The sequence below is a fragment of the Mesoplodon densirostris genome, chromosome 6, assembly GCF_025265405.1.
Source record: "Mesoplodon densirostris isolate mMesDen1 chromosome 6, mMesDen1 primary haplotype, whole genome shotgun sequence".
Lineage (NCBI taxonomy): Eukaryota > Metazoa > Chordata > Mammalia > Artiodactyla > Ziphiidae > Mesoplodon > Mesoplodon densirostris.
In genome coordinates this window covers 7,497,257-7,518,323 of record NC_082666.1, presented here as the reverse complement: position 1 = coordinate 7,518,323, position 21,067 = coordinate 7,497,257, and the positions used below count along the sequence as shown (strand labels likewise).

The following is a 21,067-nucleotide window of genomic DNA, read 5'->3' as shown; positions in this document are numbered from 1 at the left end:
TTGCTTTGGGTAGTATAGTCATTTTCACAATATTGATTCTTCCAATCTAAGAACATGGTATTTCTCTCCATCTGTTGGTATCATCTTTAATTTCTTTCATCAGCGTCTTATAGTTTTCTGCATACAGGTGTTTTATCTGCCTAGGTAGGTTTATTCCTAGGTATTTTATTCTTTTTGTTTCAGTGGTAAATGGTTTCCATAATTTCTCTTTTAGATTTTTCATCATTAGTGTATAGGAATGCAAGAGATTTCTGTGCATTAATTTTGTATCCTGCAACTTTACCAAATTCATTGATTAGCTCTAGTAGTTTTCTGGTGGCATTTTTAGGATTCTCTATGTATAGTATCATGTCATCTGCAGACAGTGACAGTTTTACTTCTTCTTTTCCAATTTGTATTCCTTTTATTTCTTTTTCTTCTCTGATTGCCGTGGCTAGGACTTCCAAAACTATGTTGAATCATAGTGGTGAGAGTGGACACCTTTGTCTTGTTCCTGATCTTATAGGAAATGCTTTCAGTTTTTCACCATTGTGAATGATGTTTGCTGTGGGTTTGTCATCTGTGGCCTCTATTATGTTGAGGTAGGTTCCCTCTATGCCCACTTTCTGGAGAGTTTTTATCATAAATCGGTGTTGAATTTTGTCAGAAGCTTTTTCTGCATCTATTGAGGTGATCATATGGTTTTTATTCTTCAATTTGTTAATATGGTGTGTCACATTGATTGATTTGCATATTTGAAGAATCCTTGCATCCCTGGGATAAATCCCACTTGATCATGGTGTATGATCCTTTTAATGTGTTGTTGGATTCTGTTTGCTAGTATTTTTTTGAGGATTTTTGCATCTATATTCATCAGTGTTACTGGTCTGTAATTTTCTTTTTTTGTAGTATCTTTGTCTGGTTTTGGTATCAGGGTGATGGTGGCCTCATAGAATGAGTTTGGGAGTGTTCCTTTCTCTGCAGTTTTTTGGAAGAGTTTAAGAAGGATAGGTGTTAGCTCTTCTCTAAATGTTTGATAGAATTCACCTGTGAAGCCATCTGGTCCTGAACTTTTGTTTGTTGGAAAATTTTTAATCACAGTTTTAATTTCATTACTTGTGATTGGTCTGTTCATATTTTCTGTTTCTTCCTGGTTCAGTCTTGGAAGGTTATACCTTTCTAAGAATTTGTCCATTTCTTCCAGGTTGTCCATTTTATTGGAAAAGAGTTGCTTGTAGTAGTCTCTTAAGATGCTTTTTATTTCTGCGGTGTCTGTTGTAACTTCTCCTTTTTCATTTCTAATTTTATTGATTTGAGTCCTCTCCCTCTTTTTCTTGATGAGTCTGGCTAATGGTTTATCAATTTTGTTTATCTTCTCAGAGAACCAGCTTTTAGGTTTGTTTGTTTGTTTGTTTGTTTTGCGGTATGCAGGCCTCTCACTGTTGTGGCCTCCCGTTGCGGAGCACAGGCTCCAGACGCGCAGGCTCAGCGGCCATGGCTCACGGGCCCAGCCGCTCCGCGGCATGTGGGATCTTCCCGGACCGGGGCACGAACCCGTGTCCCCTGCATCGGCAGGTGGACTCAACCACTGCGCCACCAGGGAAGCCCCAGCTTTTAGTTTTATTGATCTTTGCTATTGTTTTCTTTGTTTCTATTTCATTTATTTCTGCTCTGATCTTTATGATTTCTTTCCTTCTGCTAACTTTGGGTTTTGTTTGTTCTTCTTTCTCTAGTTCCTTTAGGTGTAAGGTTAGATTGTTTATTTGAGATTTTTCTTGTTTCTTGAGGTAGGCTTGTATAGCTATAAACTTCCCTCTTAGAACTGCTTTTGCTGCATCCCATAGGTTTTGGATCGTCGTGTTTTCATTGTCATTTGTCTCTAGGTATTTTTTGATTTCCTCTTTGATTTCTTCAGTGGTCTCTTAGTTATTTAGTAACGTATTGTTTAGCCTACATGTGTTTGTACTTTTTATGTTTTTTCCCCTGTAATTCATTTCTAATCTCATACCATTGTGGTCAGAAAAGATGCTTGATGTGATTTCAATTTTCTTAAATTTACTGAGGCTTAATTTGTGACCCAAGATGTGATCTATCCTGGAGAATGTTCAGTGCGCACTTGAGAAGAAAGTGTAATCTGCTGTTTTTGGATGGAATGTCCTATAAATATCAATTAAATCTATCTGGTCTATTGTGTCATTTAATGCTTCTGTTTCCTTACTTGTTTTCACTTTGGATGATCTGTCCATTGGTGTAAGTGAGGTGTTAAAAGTCCCCCACTATTATTGTGTTACTGTCGATTTCCTGTTTTATAGCTGTTAGCAGTTGCCTTATGTATTGAGGTGCCCCTATGTTGGGTGCATATATAATTGTTATATCTTCTTCTTGGATTGATCCCTTGATCATTATGTAGTGTCCTTCCTTGTCTCTTGTAACACTCTTTATTTTAAAGTCTATTTTATCTGATATGAGTATAGCTACTCCAGCTTTCTTTTTTTTTTTTTTTGGCGGTACGCGGGCCTCTCACTGTTGTGGCCTCTCCTGTTGTGGAGCACAGGCTCCAGACGCGTAGGCTCAGCAGCCATGGCTCACGGGCCCAGCTGCTCCGTGGCATGTGGGATCTTCCCGGACCGGGGCACGAACCCGTGTCCCCTGCATCGGCAGGCGGACTCTCAACCACTGCGCCACCAGGGAAGCCCCCTTATGACATTTTTGGTGTAAGAATGCTTTGGGTTTTTTCCCCTCACTTAATCCACCTGGAATTTATTTGATGGTTGGTGGGAGATAAAATATGTGAAATGTTATGCTGTAAAATATTCACACTATTTTATTACCACTTTCCCTCCTGATTTGTAAATATCTCTTATCACACTACATAGTATCCTAGGAGCTCTTTCTCAGTATTGCTTTTTTAAATTTTTATTTTATATTGGAGCAGAGTTGACTTAACAATGTTGTGTTAGCTTCCGGTGTACAGCAAAGTGATTCAGTTATACATATACACGTGTCTATTCAGTATTTTTTTCTGTTTCCTTGATGATGTGTTTTTATTCTTATATCAGGATCATTCTAATTTAATTGATATAGCTTTATAATACATTTTAGTACCTAAAAGACAAAACTTATCATGAATATCCTGTAGAATTTTTTTGTTGCTGTTGTTTTACTATCTGGCACAAGTCGGTTTAATATAAGAGTTCAGGGACTTGCCTGGTGGCACAGTGGTTAAGAACCTGCCTGCTAATGCAGGGGACACAGGTTCGAGCTCTGGTCCGGGAAGATACCACATGCTGTGGAGCAACTAAGCCGGTGCGCCACAACTACTGAGCCTGCGCTCTAGAGCCTGTGACGCACAACTACTGAGCCCATGTGCCACAACTACTGAAACCCACGCACCTAGAGCCCGTGCTCTGCAACAAGAGAAGCCACCGCAATGAGAAACCCGCACACCACAACAAAGAGTAACCCCCGCTCACTGCAACTAGAGAAAGCCCGCACTCAGCACCAAACACCCAACGCAGCCAAAATAAATTAAAAAAATAAAATAAGAATTCAATGTTGTGAATCAGCTATACTCCAATAAAATTTAAATTTTAAAAAAATAAAAGTAAGAGGACTTCTCAGACAAAGGCAAATATATCACTAATATGTGAAATCTAAAAAAATGATACAAATGAAGTTATTTACAAAACAGAAACAGACACAGACGTCAAAAACAAACTTATGGTTAGCAAAGGGGAAAGGTTGGGGGAGGGATAAATTAGGAGTTTGGGATTAACATATACACACTACTATATATAAAATAGATAACCAACAAGGACCTACTGTATAACACAGGGAACTCTAGTCAATATTCTGTAGTAACCTATATGGGAAAAGAATCTGGAAAAGAATGGATATATATGTATGTATAACTGAATCACTTTGCTGTACACCTGATACTAACACAACAGTGTAATTCAATATACTCTAATATAAAATAAAAATTTTTTTAAATGAAAAAAAGAGGACTTAATTCATGATGCATATACACCTGAAATTAATGTAATATTGCATGTCAGTTATATTTCAACAAAAAAATTTTTTAATAAAAAGTAAGAGATCTTGGCGTTTTAAGTATATTGCAAATATCGTAACATTTTATTGTTTGCACTGTTCCTTCTTTTCTTGAGGTATAATTGACAAATAACATTATGTTAGTTTCAGGTGTACAATGTGATTCAGTATTTATAAACAGTGCAAAATAATCACAATAAGTCCAGTTATCTTCTGTCACCATAGAAAGTTAGGAAACATTTTGTTTTTCTTGTGATGAGAACTTTTAAGATTTACTCTCTTAGCACCTTTCAAATATACAACACAGTAGAGGTCTTGCTGATTTAACAGGCAAAACTATGAAACATGTTGATAGGACAGAACATAGAAAATGGTGCAGAGCTTCTCAATTCATTTTAGAATCCGGAGTGAAATTCTGACAAAATAGCACACTAAAAGAAATGTGCATGTTCCTTGGACTTGTATGTGAGCTCATTTATGAGCAGATGTTCTTAATAAAAGGCAAAGAACTCAAATTTCTCAGTGACTCAAAGGAATAATGCACTATAACCAAAGAGGTGTCATTCTAAGAATAATGTAAAGCTGGTTCAGTTTTTATCTAGACAATTGCCACAAGCTTTTAAAAAATTATTCCCGGCTTCCCTGATAGCACAGTGGTTAAGAATCCCCCTGCCAGTGTAGGGGACACAGGTTCGAGCCCTGGTCCGGGAAGATCCCACATGCTGTGGAGCAACTAAGCCCGTGCACCACAACTGCTGAGCATGCGCTCTAGAGCCCGAGAGCCACAACTACTGAGCCCACGTGCCACAACTACTGAAGCCTGCGCGCCTAGAGCCCATGCTCCACAACAAGAGAAGCCACTACAACGAGAAGCCCACGCACCACAAGGAAGAGTAGCCCCCGCTCACAACTAGAGAAAGCCCGCGCGCAGCAACAAAGACCCAACGCAGCCAAAAAATAAATAATTAAATTAAATAAAATAAAAAAGAATTGGCTACCATCTTTAAAAAAAAAAAAGTTATTCCAGCCAGTGTTGGTGAGAATATTGAAAAATCTCTCTGTCGATCCTGTGGATGTGATGGTAAATCGGTATTACCTTTAAGAGAACAGGAAAGCAGTAGGTATCAACATGTTGAATGTGGGTACTCCACTGGCACAATTCCAGTTTAGGAATGTGTGGACTTGTGTGAGGTATGATTCAGCACCTCAGGTACCTAAGAAAGAACCACTAAGCTCTGCCTCTGACTCTGTGACAGAACGGCTTTCCCACAGCAGAGGAGCAAGCTGTGGCTGAGAGAGCGCTGCAGGAAATGCGGGACCTCCTTGTGAACTTGCAGCAGGAAATCGCCAGGGCCTGTGAGGACAAGAGGAGGCAGGATGAAGAGGAGGCCCAGGTAAAGCGGCAAGAGTCACAGGTGCAGCAGGGGCCAGAGGTCTGCAAAGAGCCCCCAGCTTCCAGGCAGGGCCCAGCAGGGAAACTGAATGAAGGTAGGTCTTGGTGTGGAAATGGTCCTTCAACTTGATGTGTAAAAGTTTCATAATGGGGAAAGAAACAAGAACGTGTTTTGAATATTATATTTAAGCTACAGGACAATTTACCAGAACTTTTAAATAATGTAAAAGTCAGTACTTTCAGTGAATTACATTTAGTTTTCGTTGATGTGAAGCCTGACGTCAGATTCCAACATTTGCCGTGAGGACTTGAAATTCTGTATAATTCTAGTAGATGTATTATTCCAAATATTACTGCTACTGAGTATTTTAAATAAGTATGTATAGAATATATGTTTATTGAATACATAAGAGCATCGATATAGCATAGTGGTTCAGGACGTGAGGACTTGAAATTCTGTATAATTCTAGTAGATGTATTATTCCAAATATTACTGCTACTGAGTATTTTAAATAAGTATGTATAGAATATATGTTTATTGAATACATAAGAGCATCGATATAGCATAGTGGTTCAGGACGTGAGGACTTGAAATTCTGTATAATTCTAGTAGATGTATTATTCCAAATATTACTGCTACTGAGTATTTTAAATAAGTATGTATAGAATATATGTTTATTGAATACATAAGAGCATCGATATAGCATAGTGGTTCAGGACGTGAGGACTTGAAATTCTGTATAATTCTAGTAGATGTATTATTCCAAATATTACTGCTACTGAGTATTTTAAATAAGTATGTATAGAATATATGTTTATTGAATACATAAGAGCATCGATATAGCATAGTGGTTCAGGACGTGAGGACTTGAAATTCTGTATAATTCTAGTAGATGTATTATTCCAAATATTACTGCTACTGAGTATTTTAAATAAGTATGTATAGAATATATGTTTATTGAATACATAAGAGCATCGATATAGCATAGTGGTTCAGGACGTGAGGACTTGAAATTCTGTATAATTCTAGTAGATGTATTATTCCAAATATTACTGCTACTGAGTATTTTAAATAAGTATGTATAGAATATATGTTTATTGAATACATAAGAGCATCGATATAGCATAGTGGTTCAGGACGTGAGGACTTGAAATTCTGTATAATTCTAGTAGATGTATTATTCCAAATATTACTGCTACTGAGTATTTTAAATAAGTATGTATAGAATATATGTTTATTGAATACATAAGAGCATCGCTATAGCATAGTGGTTCAGAATGATGCCTTTGGAGCCAGATCAGTGGGACTCTAGTTTTTGTACTTCCTGGCAACGTGACTTTGGCAAGTTACGTAACCTTTCCATGACTGTTTCCTTATCTGTAACATGAAGATAATAATAGAATCTACCTCATAGGATTATTATAACAGCGAAAGCAGTTAATACATATATAAGGTGATTAGAACAGTACCTGGCTCATATTAAATGTTTAATAAATTCTCCTATTATGAAAGCCTTTCTTTCATTCCTCAGACCTCCAGGTGAAGGCGCAAGATAGTACAATGCAGTGGTACCGGCAGCTGCAGGAGGCCTCCAGTCAGTGTGTGTTGGCCTTTGAGGGGCTGAGCAACAGCAAAGATATTCAGGTAGGAGGGGTGGGAGTTGGGAATTCTCTGGGCTGCATGGTGCTGCCCACAGCCTCGTGTCCCAGAGGAATGTAGCTAGCGTGTCACATTCTTGAACCCTAAGGGCATCTTCAGAACACTCTGCCTTCTCACTGCTCCGTTCTGACAGGACAAAAGGATCAAGATGGACCTCCAGAAGGCTGCCACCACTCCAGTGAGCCAAATCTCCACCATTGCAGGTTGGTCAGAGGAATTAAGAACACAGCCCTTCACTTCATTGTACAAGTATTTTTTGAGATTCCAAATCCACTTATCTGTAAGGTTCCTATAAATAGAATGTGTTTCAACAAATGTGGACCGTTGGATTAGGTATATAAGCAATATGCATATAGCTTACCCTCCTTTGTTTTCTCTCAACATGTAGAAGGTAATCATTATGTGTTTGTTGACACATTTAAAAAAAAATAAGCTATATATTAATAGTAGATTATCAGGGACTTCCCTGGTGGCGCAGTGGTTAAGAATCCACCTGCCAGGGGCTTCCCTGGTGGTGCAGTGGTTAAGAATCTGCCTGCCAATGCAGGGGACATGGGTTCGAGTCCTTGCCCAGGAAGATCCCACATGCCGCGGAGCAGCTAAGCGCATGCGCCACAACTACTGAGCCTGTGCTCAAGAGCCCGCAAGCCACCAACTACTGAGCACAGTGCCACAACTACTAAAGCCTGCGTGCCTAGAGCCCGTGCTCCGCAACAAGAGAAGCCACTGTGGGCTTCCCTGGTGGCACAATGGTTGAGAGTCCACCTGCCGATGCCGGGGACACGGGTTCGTGCCCCGGTCTGGGAAGATCCCACATGCCGCGGAGCGGCTGGGCCCGTGAGCCATGGCCACTGAGCCTGCGTGTCTGGAGCCTGTGCTCTGCAACGGGAGAGGCCACAACAGTGAGAGGCCCGTGTACCATAAAAAAAAAAAAAAAAGAGAAGCCACCACAATGAGAAACCCTTGCACCGCAACAGAAATTAGCCCCTGCTTGCCGCAACTAGAGAAAGCCTGCGTGCAGCAACGAAGACCCAACACAGCCAAAAATAAAAACAAAGTAATTAATTAAAAAAAAAAAAGAATCCGCCTGCCAATGCAGGGGACACAGGTTCAATCCCTGGTCCAGGAAGATCCCACATGCTGCAGAGTAACTAAGCCTGTGCGCCACAACTGCTGAGCCCATGTGCTGCAACTACTGAAGCCCGCATGCCTAGAGCCCATGCTCCACAAGAGAAGCCACCGCAATGAGAAGCCCGTGCACTGCAACAAAGAGTAACCCCCACTCACTGCAACTAAAGAAAGCCTGTGCGCAGCAATGAAGACCCAAGGCAGCCAAAAAGAAAAAAAAGTGAATTGTTTAGAAAGGCTCTTACCTAAGGTTAGAAGTTATTGCAGAAAGCACCCCTAAGAGAACCTAGGATGTGACTTGTATTCTTTGCTTTTTGTCCTACAACATTAGCTTTTCCAGACTCAAAGCCTGCTTGTTAACACTTGAGAACGCTTTCCTTTTCTCTCCAGAGACTGAGATTTAGAGAAGAAGAACCAGACAGGGGAAAGCCCTTTTTCCTCTTCTTTAGAAACAGAGGTTCATTTTCACAGAGCTCAGATGTGGAAGCCTCCACAGTACAGACTGTGCTGCCCAGTGGCTGGGGAGCACATGCAGCGGGCAAGCTGCTCTGACTCAGCCTGGGTCCCAGTTCCCTTGAGTAACTTGTTGCCCAGAAAGCATAAGCAGTTGTAGTTCCTGCCCTTGAGAGGCTACATGACAGAACTTCCATATCACATGGCTGCCTGGAATTCCTTCTGGAACAGGGCAAGGTCTAAATAAGTAAACACATATCACTTTCTAGAATTGAAAGTGCATTTCCTTTGATAGCCAAGGCAACGGGGGCAAGGTTGACCGAACAGCCGTTCCACACCTTCGCTGCTCTCCTCAGGCTCATCCTCAAGTCTTTACCCCTCAGTTGACCGCAGGCAGCCCTGCCTGCTCCTTCATCAGGAAAATTTGAGATGCCAGGTGTGAGATCCTCAGATGCACCCCCTTCCACCAATATGCAGCTGCATTTACCTCTTTGTCTCCTGCTTCTAAAGATGCGGTACCTTTCCGGCCCACACTTACCCTTCTGCCTGAGCCTTGAACGAGGCTCAGGAGCCTCATTCTCATCCCCTCCCATCTCCTTCAAGAGAGATCGCTCCTGTTTTCTGCAAAATTACTCCCTTTTACAGGCTCCCTTCCCTTTAAACATGCCTGTCACTCACATTCTGTTTCTTTTGATTCTGTGTCTTCTCAGTATTTTCTAATTTTCTTGTTGCCTTTTGGTTAATTAATTTATTTTTGGCTGCATTGGGTCTTCGTTGCTGTGTGCAGGCTTTCTCTAGTTGCAGCAAGCTATTCTTGGTTGAGGTGCGTGGGCTTCTCATTGTGGTGGCTTCTCGTTGCGGAGCATGGGCTCTAGGCACGCGGGCTTCAGTAGTTGTGGCTCATGGGCTCAGTAGTTGTGGCGCACAGGCTTAGTTGCTCCACAGCATGTGGGATCTTCCCGGACCAGGGCTCGAACCCATGTCCCCTGCATTGGCAGGCAGATTCTCAACCACTGCGCCACCAGGGAAGCCCCCATGTTGCCTTTTGGTACCGTTGATTATTCCCTCCATCACCTCTACTCCTCTGGCTTCCGCAGCAGCATTAATTTCCAGCTTCTCCTCCTCCCTCTCTTTCTCCTTTGGGGGTTCCTCAGTCTCCTGCCCCCACACCAGTGGTAAGTGTGTCCTCAGGGATGTGCTTCTACCCCTAAGTTCTTCTCATTCTAAAGACCCCCCATGGCATCAGACTTGACCTCTGCACACATGACACCCAGCTCGGTCTCTGGGTCATTCCTTTCCTTTGAGCTTCAGGTTCCCTCGCTCCAGCTACCCGAGGGGCAGCTCTGCCTAGATGCCCCTCAGCTTTGTCAGGTTTAGAATGTTCCGATATGAACTCATCATCGTCCTCTTGCCTGCCTTTTCTCCTGTTCGCTCTAAGTAATCAATAGCACCTTATCTACTCGGTCACCTTAGTTGAAACCGGCAAGTCATCCCCCTGACTGCATTCTCTAGTTCATTCTCTATATCTGATTAGACTCTAGTTTTGCCATTCTTCATTTTCCTGCCTATTCTGTAACTATGTCCCTTTGTCCCCATCATTATTGTAAGCACTTTAAGAGCTTACAACCCAGTCAGACACGAACATTTTCTAGAGTTAGTGCCCAGTAAATGTTGAATGACTGAGAGAGAGGTGACCTAATTACTGCCTCTTGAAAGGTGGGTGTCCATGAGTAGTTAGATTCGGAGCAGAATTTAAAGAAGGATATGGTGCCGTTGTGGCATATGGGATGTGGGAGGCCATATCAGGCATAGGGTTGGGACCTATTTTCCTAACTGGAGAGCCACGGGGAGTGGGGCCAGCTGGGGATTTGGCCAATGGAGCCCTTTGAAACCGTCAGTCAAGTAATAGTAGGGTATGACTTAGCAGGAAGGTGAGCTGAGTAAACTTGTGTGGAAATGTATATATTTTAATATCTCAGTAAGGTTACAGTCTCTGCTTCTGTTTTTCTGGGATTATTAGCCTTGAGGTTTCTGTGGTATCTCATTATTTAATTCTTGGTTTCTTCCTGCTTCTCTTACTTCCTAAGAAATGTGCTGCCCCTCTCTCCCCTTCTTTTTTTTTTTTTTTTTTTTTTGCTGTACGCGGGCCTCTCACTGTTGTGACCTCTCCCGTTGCGGAGCACAGGCTCCGCAGCCATGCCTTACGGGCCCAGCCGCTCCGCGGCATGTGGGATCTTCCCGGACCGGGGCACGAACCCATGTCCCCTGCATCGGCAGGTGGACTCTCAACCACTGCGCCACCAAGGAAGCCCTCTCACCTTTTTTAATGGAACTGAATCAGTGGTTTGGGGAGGACATTTCTGAGATTTTAAAATATTTCTTAAAGTGATTAGGAATTTGGCAGGGTACTTCTAAACTGGAGATGCTGTCTGTATTTGTTCAAACGTTGATTTTAAATAATGGAAACTAATTCAGATCTACTTAAGCAAATAAAAAAAAAGAAAAAAGAAAGAAAAGTAAAAAGAAAGGAAAGAAAAAGTGGGTGGGGTAGGGGGGTTTCTTCTAAAGATAAAGCAGTTTCGGAACTTCCCTGGTGGTCCAGTGGGTAAGACACTGTGCTCCCAATGCTGGGGGACTGGGTTCGATCCCTGGTTGGGGAACTAGATCCCGCATGCATGCCACAACTAAGAGTCTGCATGCTGAAACTAAGAAGTCCACACGCCGTAACTAAAAAAAAAGATCCTGCATGCCACATGGAAGATCCCACGTACAGCAACTAAGACCTGGCGCAGCCTAGATAGATAGATAGATAGATAGATAGATAGATAGATAAGCAGTTTCACAGACCCTATGGCAGGAATGGAGCTGGATCTCAGGAGCCAGAAATTTTAGGACCCTTTTCTCTCTCCTCTTGGCTTCCCTCTGTCCACGTCCATTCTGATTTTGTAGACTGCTGTACTTTGGTCCACATAGCAGGGCAGCCCCACTGCTTACATGTGTATGTGTCACAGGAGTGGCCACTTCAAGGAATTGACTCTGTCAGCTGGCTGATCAGCTCAGCGTGACTAGTCCTAACCTAACTAGCCAGTGTGGAAGATGGGGCACACAGGATCTGTAATACAAATATAGCTTCTGTGTTGCTGATGATGGAGGAAGGCAGGTCCGAGAGAAGTGGGGGGACTTCCCTGGTGGCGCAGTGGTTAAGAATCCGCCTGCCAATGCAGCGGACACGGATTCAAGCCCTGGTCCGGGAAGATCCCACATGCCGCGGAGCAACTAAGCCCGTGCGCCACAACTACTCAGCCTGTGCTCTAGAGCCTGCGAGCCACAACTACTGAGCCCACGTGCTGCAACTACTGAAGCCCGTGCGCCTAGAGCCCGTGCTCTGCAACAAGAGAAGCCACCGCAATGAGAAGCCCGCGCACCGCAACGAAGAGTAGCCCCCGCTCGCCACAACCAGAGAAAGCCCGTGCGCAGCAACAAAGACCCAACGCAGCCTAAATAAATAAATAAAATAAATTTATAAAAAAAAAAGAGAGGGAGAGAAGGGGGGAATCACTGTGAGTTGGGGAAGATCCTTTAGAAGGTTTTCCCTAGAGTTGCAAATGACTTCTCTAGGGACATCAGCCACACCCGTGGCATCTGTAACAATTCAACACCTATTTCTATACCACTGTTCATCTCTCGGCTGTGTCAGTTTCAGAATTAGTTCACTGTGCAAATAAGGAATTCCTTCGAAATAGTACCACGCTTTGTGTACTTTCTCATCCCCCACATCATGGATTTGATTGTCATACATTTTTCCGCATCTGTATTTTGGCTTTAGGCTCTGACCTTCTGTAGGCCTGCACAGCTGGGTTTGTATAGAGGATTTGTTACTGCAGTGATGAAAAAAATAGATTGACTGCAGTTGTAACTTTTCACTAACTTTGTCTTTCATACCCAGGCTCAAAGCTGAAGGAGATCTTTGACAAGATCCACAGCTTACTCTCTGGAAAACCCGTTCAGACTGCTGGGCGCTCTGTGTCCGTCACACTTAACCCACAGGGCCTGGACTTTGTCCAGTACAAACTGGCAGAGAAATTTGTGGTGAGGAACCTTGTTGCCAAAGGTATGGGAAGAAGAGGCTGGTGCACAACCTTTAAACCTTTCTCGAGTATTAACTTAAAATCACCCCCTCTCTGTGCTCCCAGAGACAAGGGGAGTTGGAAGTGGCCTCCCATCGTGAAGCAGCGTTCCCCATCGCAGTAGTGGCGTCCGGGATCTGGGAGCTCCACCCCAGAGTGGGAGACCTCATCCTTGCTCATCTGCACAAGAACTGTCCTTACTCTGTTCCTTTCTATCCAGCTTTCAAAGAGGGAATGGCTTTGGAAGATTATCAGAGGTGAAGTTGTTCTTCTCCTTACTCACTATCCCTAGAGTGATGAATGAAATAGAAATAGAACTGGGATTTGTTTCCTCTCCTCAGAACGTCTCTTATGTACCTTGAACATTCTATCAGAGAATACAGTGTCTTTCATGCAAACTGGATGGCTTTAGAATACTGGATTTAGAATCCAGGGGTCTTAGTATTTTTATCCCTGCTTTGTCCTTTAATAGATTTGCAAAAATGGGGAAATCATTTAATCTCTTTAAACATTATTTTCATGATCTGTAAATGGGGGTAATGATATCCATTACCTCCTGGGAATTTACCTCTCAGGGTTTATATGATGCACAGATTTGGTAATAGATGTGAGTAGCATGTAAAAATATATTAATAATAATGCTAAATGTAATAATAATATTTTGTTACTTTTCGCCATAAAAAGTAATTTGGTCACCCTCACTTTGGCCTTGTCACATTGAATATTTTCTTCCCACATAGGATGCTTGGCTACCAAGTGACGGATTCCAGAGTAGAACAGCAAGACAGCTTTCTAAAACGCATGTCTGGGATGATCCGTCTCTACGCTGCCATCATCCAGCTCCGGTGGCCGTATGGAAACCGACAAGAGGTAGTAGAAGCGGCTTAGTATCGATAATGAGAGGTTGGACCAGAATCCACGTTAGTGTATCTTACCTGCAGGAAATATTGACCTTTCAGAGAGGCAGTCCAGTCGCATGATAAGTTAAAGACTATTGCCGCTTCATAGGTACTCTTCAGAGAAGTTGATGTTGATTATTAGGAAACTTTTGGATCAGCAGAGTTATTTGCTCAGAGACTAATTGGTGCCCTAGAGGCCATCTAGGTCACGTACCTTACTTCACAGATGGACAGACGGAGGAGGCTTAGCAAGCTGTAGTGATACACACTTGTCAATGACAGAGCCACGGCCTGGGGCCAGGGCTTTGACCTGCCAGCCCAGTTCTTTTTTCAAGGAATGGAGATTAGAGGGTTGGAGAAGTTGATGGACTTGGAAACCTAAAGAGAAAGGAATATAGGTTGACTGAATCCAAGAAGTTTTTATTGTGCACCTGCTATGTCCCAGGTTCTGTGCTAAAGATACCAAGAATAATAAATAAAATGTCTGTGAGAGTAACTGTGGAATCCCTGAAACTGAAGCTGACAGCCCTGTGTTGAAGGGATGCTGTGAAGAATGTGTGGATACCAATGTATGCAGTATTTAAAAACAGAATTTGTTTGGCTTGTGTTGTTTCTGCCCTGTGGCAGGTGCTTCGGTTAGCTGATCTGGGGGTTCATGTCCTGTTGGTAATGCCTGGATGATAACGGTAGAAATTTAGATCTCTGCTGAAAATGAGATTAAACAGTGACCAAGCCTCTCTCCTCCCAGATTCACCCCCATGGCTTAAATCATGGCTGGCGCTGGTTGGCACAGATCTTAAACATGGAGCCCCTGTCAGTTTTGACAGCCGCCCTCCTCTTTGATTTCTTGGAGGTACGTAATACAGTTATCACACGAGAGAGAGCCAGTGGTTGAAGCAGCCTTGGGCCACTGTGTGATGTGACTCGGAAAGGAATATAGAGATGGAGACTAATGGGAATTTCCTGGCGGTCCAGTGGTTAGGACTCTGCGCTTTCACTGCGAAGGCACAGGTTCAATCCCTGGTCAGGGAACTAAGATCCCACATGCCACATAGCCAAAAAACATTTAAAATACATAAATAGGGCCTCCCTGGTGGCGCAAGTGGTTAAGAGTCCGCCTGCCGATGCAGGGGATACGGGTTCGTGCCCCGGTCTGGGAGGATCCCATATGCCGCGGAGCGGCTGGGCCCGTGAGCCATGGCCGCTGAGCCTGCGCATCCGGAGCCTGTGCTCCCGCAACGGGAGAAGCCACAACAGTGAGAGGCCCACGTACCGCAAAAAGAAAAAAATAAAAAAATTAAAAAAAAAAATACATAAATATATATACAACAAAAGATGCTCTTTTTACCTTTATCACTTAGGAAATTACAAGGATTTTAGGAGCTAAAAAAAAAAAAAAAAAGAAATAGAGACTAATGGTGAGCAGCTTCAGTGTCCAGTGTCATACATGTTTTCCTGATCCCCAAGACAAACCTAGCTTTTGATTTTTCTTCCCTATGTACTTCCCTTCTCTGTGTGGTTGTCTTCTCGTTCTAAAGAACAGAAAACTGTACATCCCAGTACGAGTGAAAAGGAATTGTTTTAGGGATATAGAAATGACTCACTCCAGAATCAAGGGTGGGATGTGCGGTTGAATCTCATCAGGGCCTGGAACCAGGAACTGGAATGTCACCAGGTACCAAGGCAGCCTCCCCCTGGGACCACGTGGTCTTTCATGTCTGCTCTTCCTGCAGATTGCCTCCTTCTTGCTCTATAAGCCAACTTTCTGAAGTTTTCTGTGCACAGTGGAGAAGGTGCCGTCCTGGGCTATATCCCTCAGCCTCAGTGTGGTCACCAGTGTAATGGCACTACTGTCCCACCACTGTGATTGCTAATTCCCAGGAGAGAAAATACGATTAACCAGCTTGGGTCACAGATACCAGTCGCGTCTAGAAGGCTCCATATAGTCCTCTCTGCCCATTAGGGACCCCACTACAGGGAAAGGGTAGGGTTTCTGTGGAAAGGAGACAGTTCTTAAAGAATAAAGGCTTGGGGCACATGCCATAACAAATCTGGGACCATTTGGCCTATAACGCCAACAGTTTCTAGTCACCTTAAAGCTCCTGAAGTCACAATATGGGAAGTATGTCATAGCTTTAGAATCCATAGTAAGTTAAGGTTTTTTTTGTTTGGTTGTTTTTTTTTTTAATTTAATTTTATTTATTTTTTATACAGCAGGTTCTTATTAGTTATCCCTTTTAAACATATTAGTGTATATATGTCAATCCCAATCTCCCAATTCATCCCTCCACCACCACCCCCAGCCACTTTCCCCCCTTGGTGTCCATATGTTTGTTTTCTACATCTGTGTCTCCATTTCTGCCCTACAGACAGGTTCATTTCACCTGTACCGTTTTTCTAGATTCCACATACATGCGTTAATATACGATATTTGTTTTTCTCTTTCTGCCTTACTTCACTCTGTGTGACAGTCTCTAGATTCATCCATGTCTGTACAAATGACCCAATTTCGTTCCTTTTTATGGCTGAGTAATATTCCATTGTATATATGTGCCACATCTTCTTTATCTATTCATCTATCAGTGGGCATTTAGGTTGCTTCCATGACCTGGCTATTGTAAATAGTGCTGCAATGAACATTGGGTTGCATGTCTTTTTTTTTTTTTTTTTTTTTTTTGCGGTACGCGGGCCTCTCACTGTTGTGGCCTCTCCCATTGCAGAGCACAGGCTCCGGACACGCAGGCTTAGCGGCCATGGCTCACAGGCTCAGCCGCTCCGCGGCATGTGGGATCTTCCCAGACCGGGGCACGAACCCGTGTCCCCTGCATCGGCAGGCAGACTCTCAACCACTGCGCCACCAGGGAAGCCCGAAAGCTGGATTTTAATTGCCTTGCTTAGCTGGCTAAGTGGCATTGTGGTTGAAATTCTTGATAGGAACAAAAGGCAAAGGTCTGATTGTCCTTTATGGATCTCTCATATGAGTGTGAGTTTTCATTCTCTGCTCTGACAGTGCCCACCTTCCCCTCTAGGTGTGTGGGAATGCCCTCATGAAGCAGTACCAGGTCCAGTTCTGGAAGATGCTACTTCTCATCAAAGAGGACTACTTACCCAGGTATTAGACTTGTTGAGTAGACACCAGGGGATTTGGTAGGTGAAAACTTATGACATCAGATACCGTGGCTGCTGTTACATCCTGTTTCTGACTCAGTTAAGCACCTGTGTTAAGTGTAACATCTGCTCCCATCCGTCTCCTCTTTGTTATTTGAATAAACGCTTCTGAAGTCTCTCTTAAATATTGTTGACTAAATAAAAAAAACAAATTAGGAAGATCTTGGATTCAGATACCTGACATTTTTAAAACTCTCTTCTTTTCTAAACTCCCCCAGATAATCTGGGATAGTGATTACATGCAGTCATGCATGAAACCAAGGAGGCAAACCCCCTCAGTAAATCAGTTGGTAAAACTGATTGGTCAGCCAGGTTGCTTGACTCTGTCGTGGCATTCACCTTCAAGGACCCTTCTCACTCCTCTCAACTCTCTGGCCTTTCCAAGTGGGGAAAGGCATTGGCAGCACCCATCCCACCTGATCACAAAGACCTTGGAAAGGAACAGTGCTCTTTTCTCCTTTATCCGCTTATTTGAAAAAAATGTTGAGGGACTTCCCTGGCAGTCCAGTGATTAAGACTCCATGCTTCCACTGCAGGGGGCATGAAAAAAGAAAAAAGAAAAGAAAAGAAAAAAATGTTGAGACCATTTAGTAGAGCAACAGCATCCAGTGTAGATGACACGTCTGTGAGTCCTTTGATCCGCCCCGTCCTCCAGATCAGCAGGTCTCCTAACTCCTCCAAAAGAGAAGTGTGAGTCATAGGTGTGACTCACCTGTCTTCTTTCTCTCCCTGTAGGATTGAAGCCATCACCAGCTCAGGACAGATGGGTTCCTTCATACGCCTCAAGCAGTTCTTGGAGGTAAGATGCCCTTAGACCAGCACATCCCAGACTGTCGTCAGCCTCCAGTGCACCTGTGTCTGACATGTCTTGCACATCCAGACTCTGACTGCGGTCTCTTCCTCTTGATTTTTCCGAACACTACTTTTTTGTCCATCAACCCCTCTTCACCTTAAGGGCTGCCATTTCATTGTCTTCTTCCTACGTGTCATTGTCCATACTGCCCGTGGGGAAAAGCTCTCCTAAGAGATGAATAAAATACATGTAATGAATCTCATCTCACTGATACACTTTTTGCATGTTGGCCAAGGTTCTTTTCTCAGTCTCAGGTCTAGGGGACAGGTATGTGTGGTCACTTTTCTCCACGAGAACAGACTGCAGTTTGAGCCAGACTCCTGTCCTTTTTCCAAGTGCCAAAAAACTTTGCATTTTGGTACGTCTGCCAAGACAGCCAACTGACTTCCACTCTCCAGTAGCCCAGTTGGGGAAATTGCAATAGTGAAAGGTGAGGCCAGGCTGTGGGAGATGAGAGTGGGACAGACGTTAACAATACCCTGGCATTTGTCCTCCGCTGCAATTCATGCAGAAGGAGAAGTCTTATAGAAAACCTTTTTTTGTTTTTTTTCAATTAATTTTTATTGGAGTATAGTTGATTTACAATGTTGTGTTAGTTTCTGCTGTATAGCACAGTGAATCAGTTATACATAAACATATATCCACTCTCTTTTAGATTCTTTTCCCATATATGTCATTGCAGAGTATTGAGTAGTTTCCTGTGCTGTACAGTAGGTTCTTATTAGTTATCTGTTTTATATAGAGTAGTGTGTATATGTCGGTCCCAGTCACCCAATTTATCCCTCCCCACCACCTCGTAACCATAAGTTTGTTTTCTACATCTGTGACTCTGTTTCTGTTTTGTAAAGAAGTTCATTTGTACTATTTTTTTTAGATTCCACATATAAGCGATATTATATGATATTTGTCTTTCTCTGACTTACTTCACTCAGTATGACAATCTCTAGGTCCATCCACATTGCTGCAAATGGCATTATTTTGGTTTTTTTATGGCTAAGTAATATTCCATTGTATATGTATGTACTACATACATAGGACTTACTTCCACTTGCTGTCCCTCAAAGTTTCTTCCAAACTTTAAGTGTTGGAAGCAGTGTTATCAGAGAATCATTCTGTTTTCCTTGTCTTTCCCTGACCAGGAATGTTTGGAGCACAAGGAGATTCCTGTCCCCAAGGGCTTTCTGACTTCCTCCTTCTGGCGTTCCTGATGTTACTCCGTCGCCCACCATCACCATTTTGTTGCAAAGGGACGATAATAAAGCAACTGAAGACAGCTGTATTTGGGAGAAGTCATGTCAATACATGTTTTGTGTATTTGTACCTTGTGACTAGGAGAGCAGATTTTCATGGGTCACAAATTAAGAGGTCCTTTAATAGATGTGATGACTCCTTAAAGGGGTCCGCATGACAGTAAGCAGAATTGGCCTTTCTCATTTTTGCAAAAAATTTGAAAAAAAAATTATGAGAAGAGTTTAGCACTTAATCTCACCCTTGATTTCCTTTGTTTCTAGTATCTTTCAGAAGGTAGGTTAATACCTTGACTATTTCACTCTGAGCTGAAGTGGCTTTCACTCCACCACCACACCCCAGCCCCTCCCCCTGTGCTGCCCCCCTTCAGAATTCCCAGGAGGAGCAAAGACTCAAGGTCACCTTTAAAGTAGCAGGTAACAGATGAGGCCCAAACCCTCACATGCAGGACTGGGTTATGTTTGTTTTGCCTAGTCAGCTTGTGAAGTAATTATAAATTCAGAAGAAATGCCTGGTGTAGACATGGGCTAAGTCAGTCCCAAATTGCATCGGAGGTAGCTCAGTGTCTGGGATTAGGACTGTTAACACGTTATATTGAACCAGGAAGCACTGTTTGTCCTCTTACTTTGGAATTTGGTTCCTGGATGAGTCGGGATGCATGAACCCAGCTTTTTGTTTTTCAATTTGAGTTAAGATGGGCTGAGATGGAGCTTGCAACATTGTACATGAGCTGAGCATCCATAAGCAATGAATCAGGGGTTTAATAAAGATGTTGGGGAAGAATTGAGAACTGCCTTATAATTGTTTTTACATGTTCTGAGTAATGAATGATGATAGATTTGCCTGACTAAAGCCACTACAAAAATCCAGAGTCTGGCTGTTCAGCTAAGAGTTGAGATTTGCTTTATGGAAAGACTCATTCTCTTGGATCTATTCCTCTGTAGTAGATGTTGTATGTGGGGTTGTGTTTCTTGTGGAGGATTCTCTGGTAATCTTGAGTTGCTCGAAGCAACCCATTCTGTGAATTATTGACTATAGTGCCAAAAGATAAGTAATAAAGCTTGATTTTTAAAACCCCCTTGCTGGTATCTAGTCGGTTCAGTATGATCAACTTCCTGTACCTGGAGCTGTGTAAATCATAAGGGGCATGGTGGTGCCCGAGTCTAGGTATAGAGTGGTATGTTTTTCCTTTTTTGTCTTGACCTTCACCTTGGGAAAACTGCTTTTTTTCTGTCATTTCTTTCGTGTAATTATGTACCAGTAACTGACCCTGTTTTATCTAGCAGATGGGAAAGAATTAAAGTCTTTTGATGTGGACACAATGGAATGAACACTGGGGAAGGAGTCTAGAGACTTGGGTTCAATTCACTTTAAAAAAAATTTTTTTTCACATCTTTATTGGAATATAAATGCTTTACAATGTTATGTTAGTTTCTGCTGTACAATTAAGTGAATCAGCTATATGTATACATATATCCCATATCTCCTCCCTCTTGAGCCTCCCTCCTGCCCTCCCTATCCCATCCCCTCTAGGTCATGACAAAGCATCATCGAGTTGATCTCCTTGTGCTATGCAGCAGCTTCCCACTAGCCATCCATTTTACACTTGGTAGTGTATATATGTCAGTGCCACTCTCTCACTTCGTCCCAGCTTCCCCTTCCCCCCCGTGCCCTCAAGTCCATTCTCTATGTCTGCGTCTTTATTCCTGCCCTGCCACTAGGTTCATCAGGACCGCTTTTTTAAATTCCATATATATGTGTTAGCATACAGTATTTTTCTTTCTCTTTCTGACTTACATCACTCTGTATGACAGATTCTAGGTCCATCCACCTCACTACAAATAACTCAATTTTTTTCCTTTTTATGGCTGAGTAATATTGCATTGTATATATGTGCTACAGCTTCTTTATCCATTCATCTGTTGGTGGACATTTAGGTTGCTTCCATGTCCTGGCTTTTGTAAATAGTGCTGCAGTGAACATTGTGGTACACGACTCTTTTTAAATTATGGTTTTGTCAGGGTATATGCCCAGTAGTGGGATTGCTGGGTCATATGGTAGTTCTATTTTAGTTTTCGTTTGTTTGTTTGTTTTTGCAGTACACGG

The 21,067-nt window shown here is 42.7% G+C and overlaps 1 protein-coding gene across 1 annotated transcript in view; it reads left to right on the top strand.

The window, feature by feature from the left end:
* GLE1 (GLE1 RNA export mediator) overlaps positions 1–20,054 on the top strand; it is a 41,616-nt gene extending 21,562 nt beyond the window's left edge. The window contains exons 7-16 of the mRNA XM_060101935.1: positions 5,289–5,520; positions 6,958–7,070; positions 7,219–7,288; positions 12,613–12,755; positions 12,860–13,050; positions 13,534–13,663; positions 14,441–14,545; positions 16,722–16,804; positions 17,596–17,659; positions 18,853–20,054. Coding sequence (XP_059957918.1) covers positions 5,289–5,520; positions 6,958–7,070; positions 7,219–7,288; positions 12,613–12,755; positions 12,860–13,050; positions 13,534–13,663; positions 14,441–14,545; positions 16,722–16,804; positions 17,596–17,659; positions 18,853–18,921 — 1,200 coding nt within the window. The 3' untranslated portion in view covers positions 18,922–20,054. The remainder of the gene's footprint in view (positions 1–5,288; positions 5,521–6,957; positions 7,071–7,218; positions 7,289–12,612; positions 12,756–12,859; positions 13,051–13,533; positions 13,664–14,440; positions 14,546–16,721; positions 16,805–17,595; positions 17,660–18,852) is intronic.
* Positions 20,055–21,067: the final 1,013 nt, after the last annotated feature.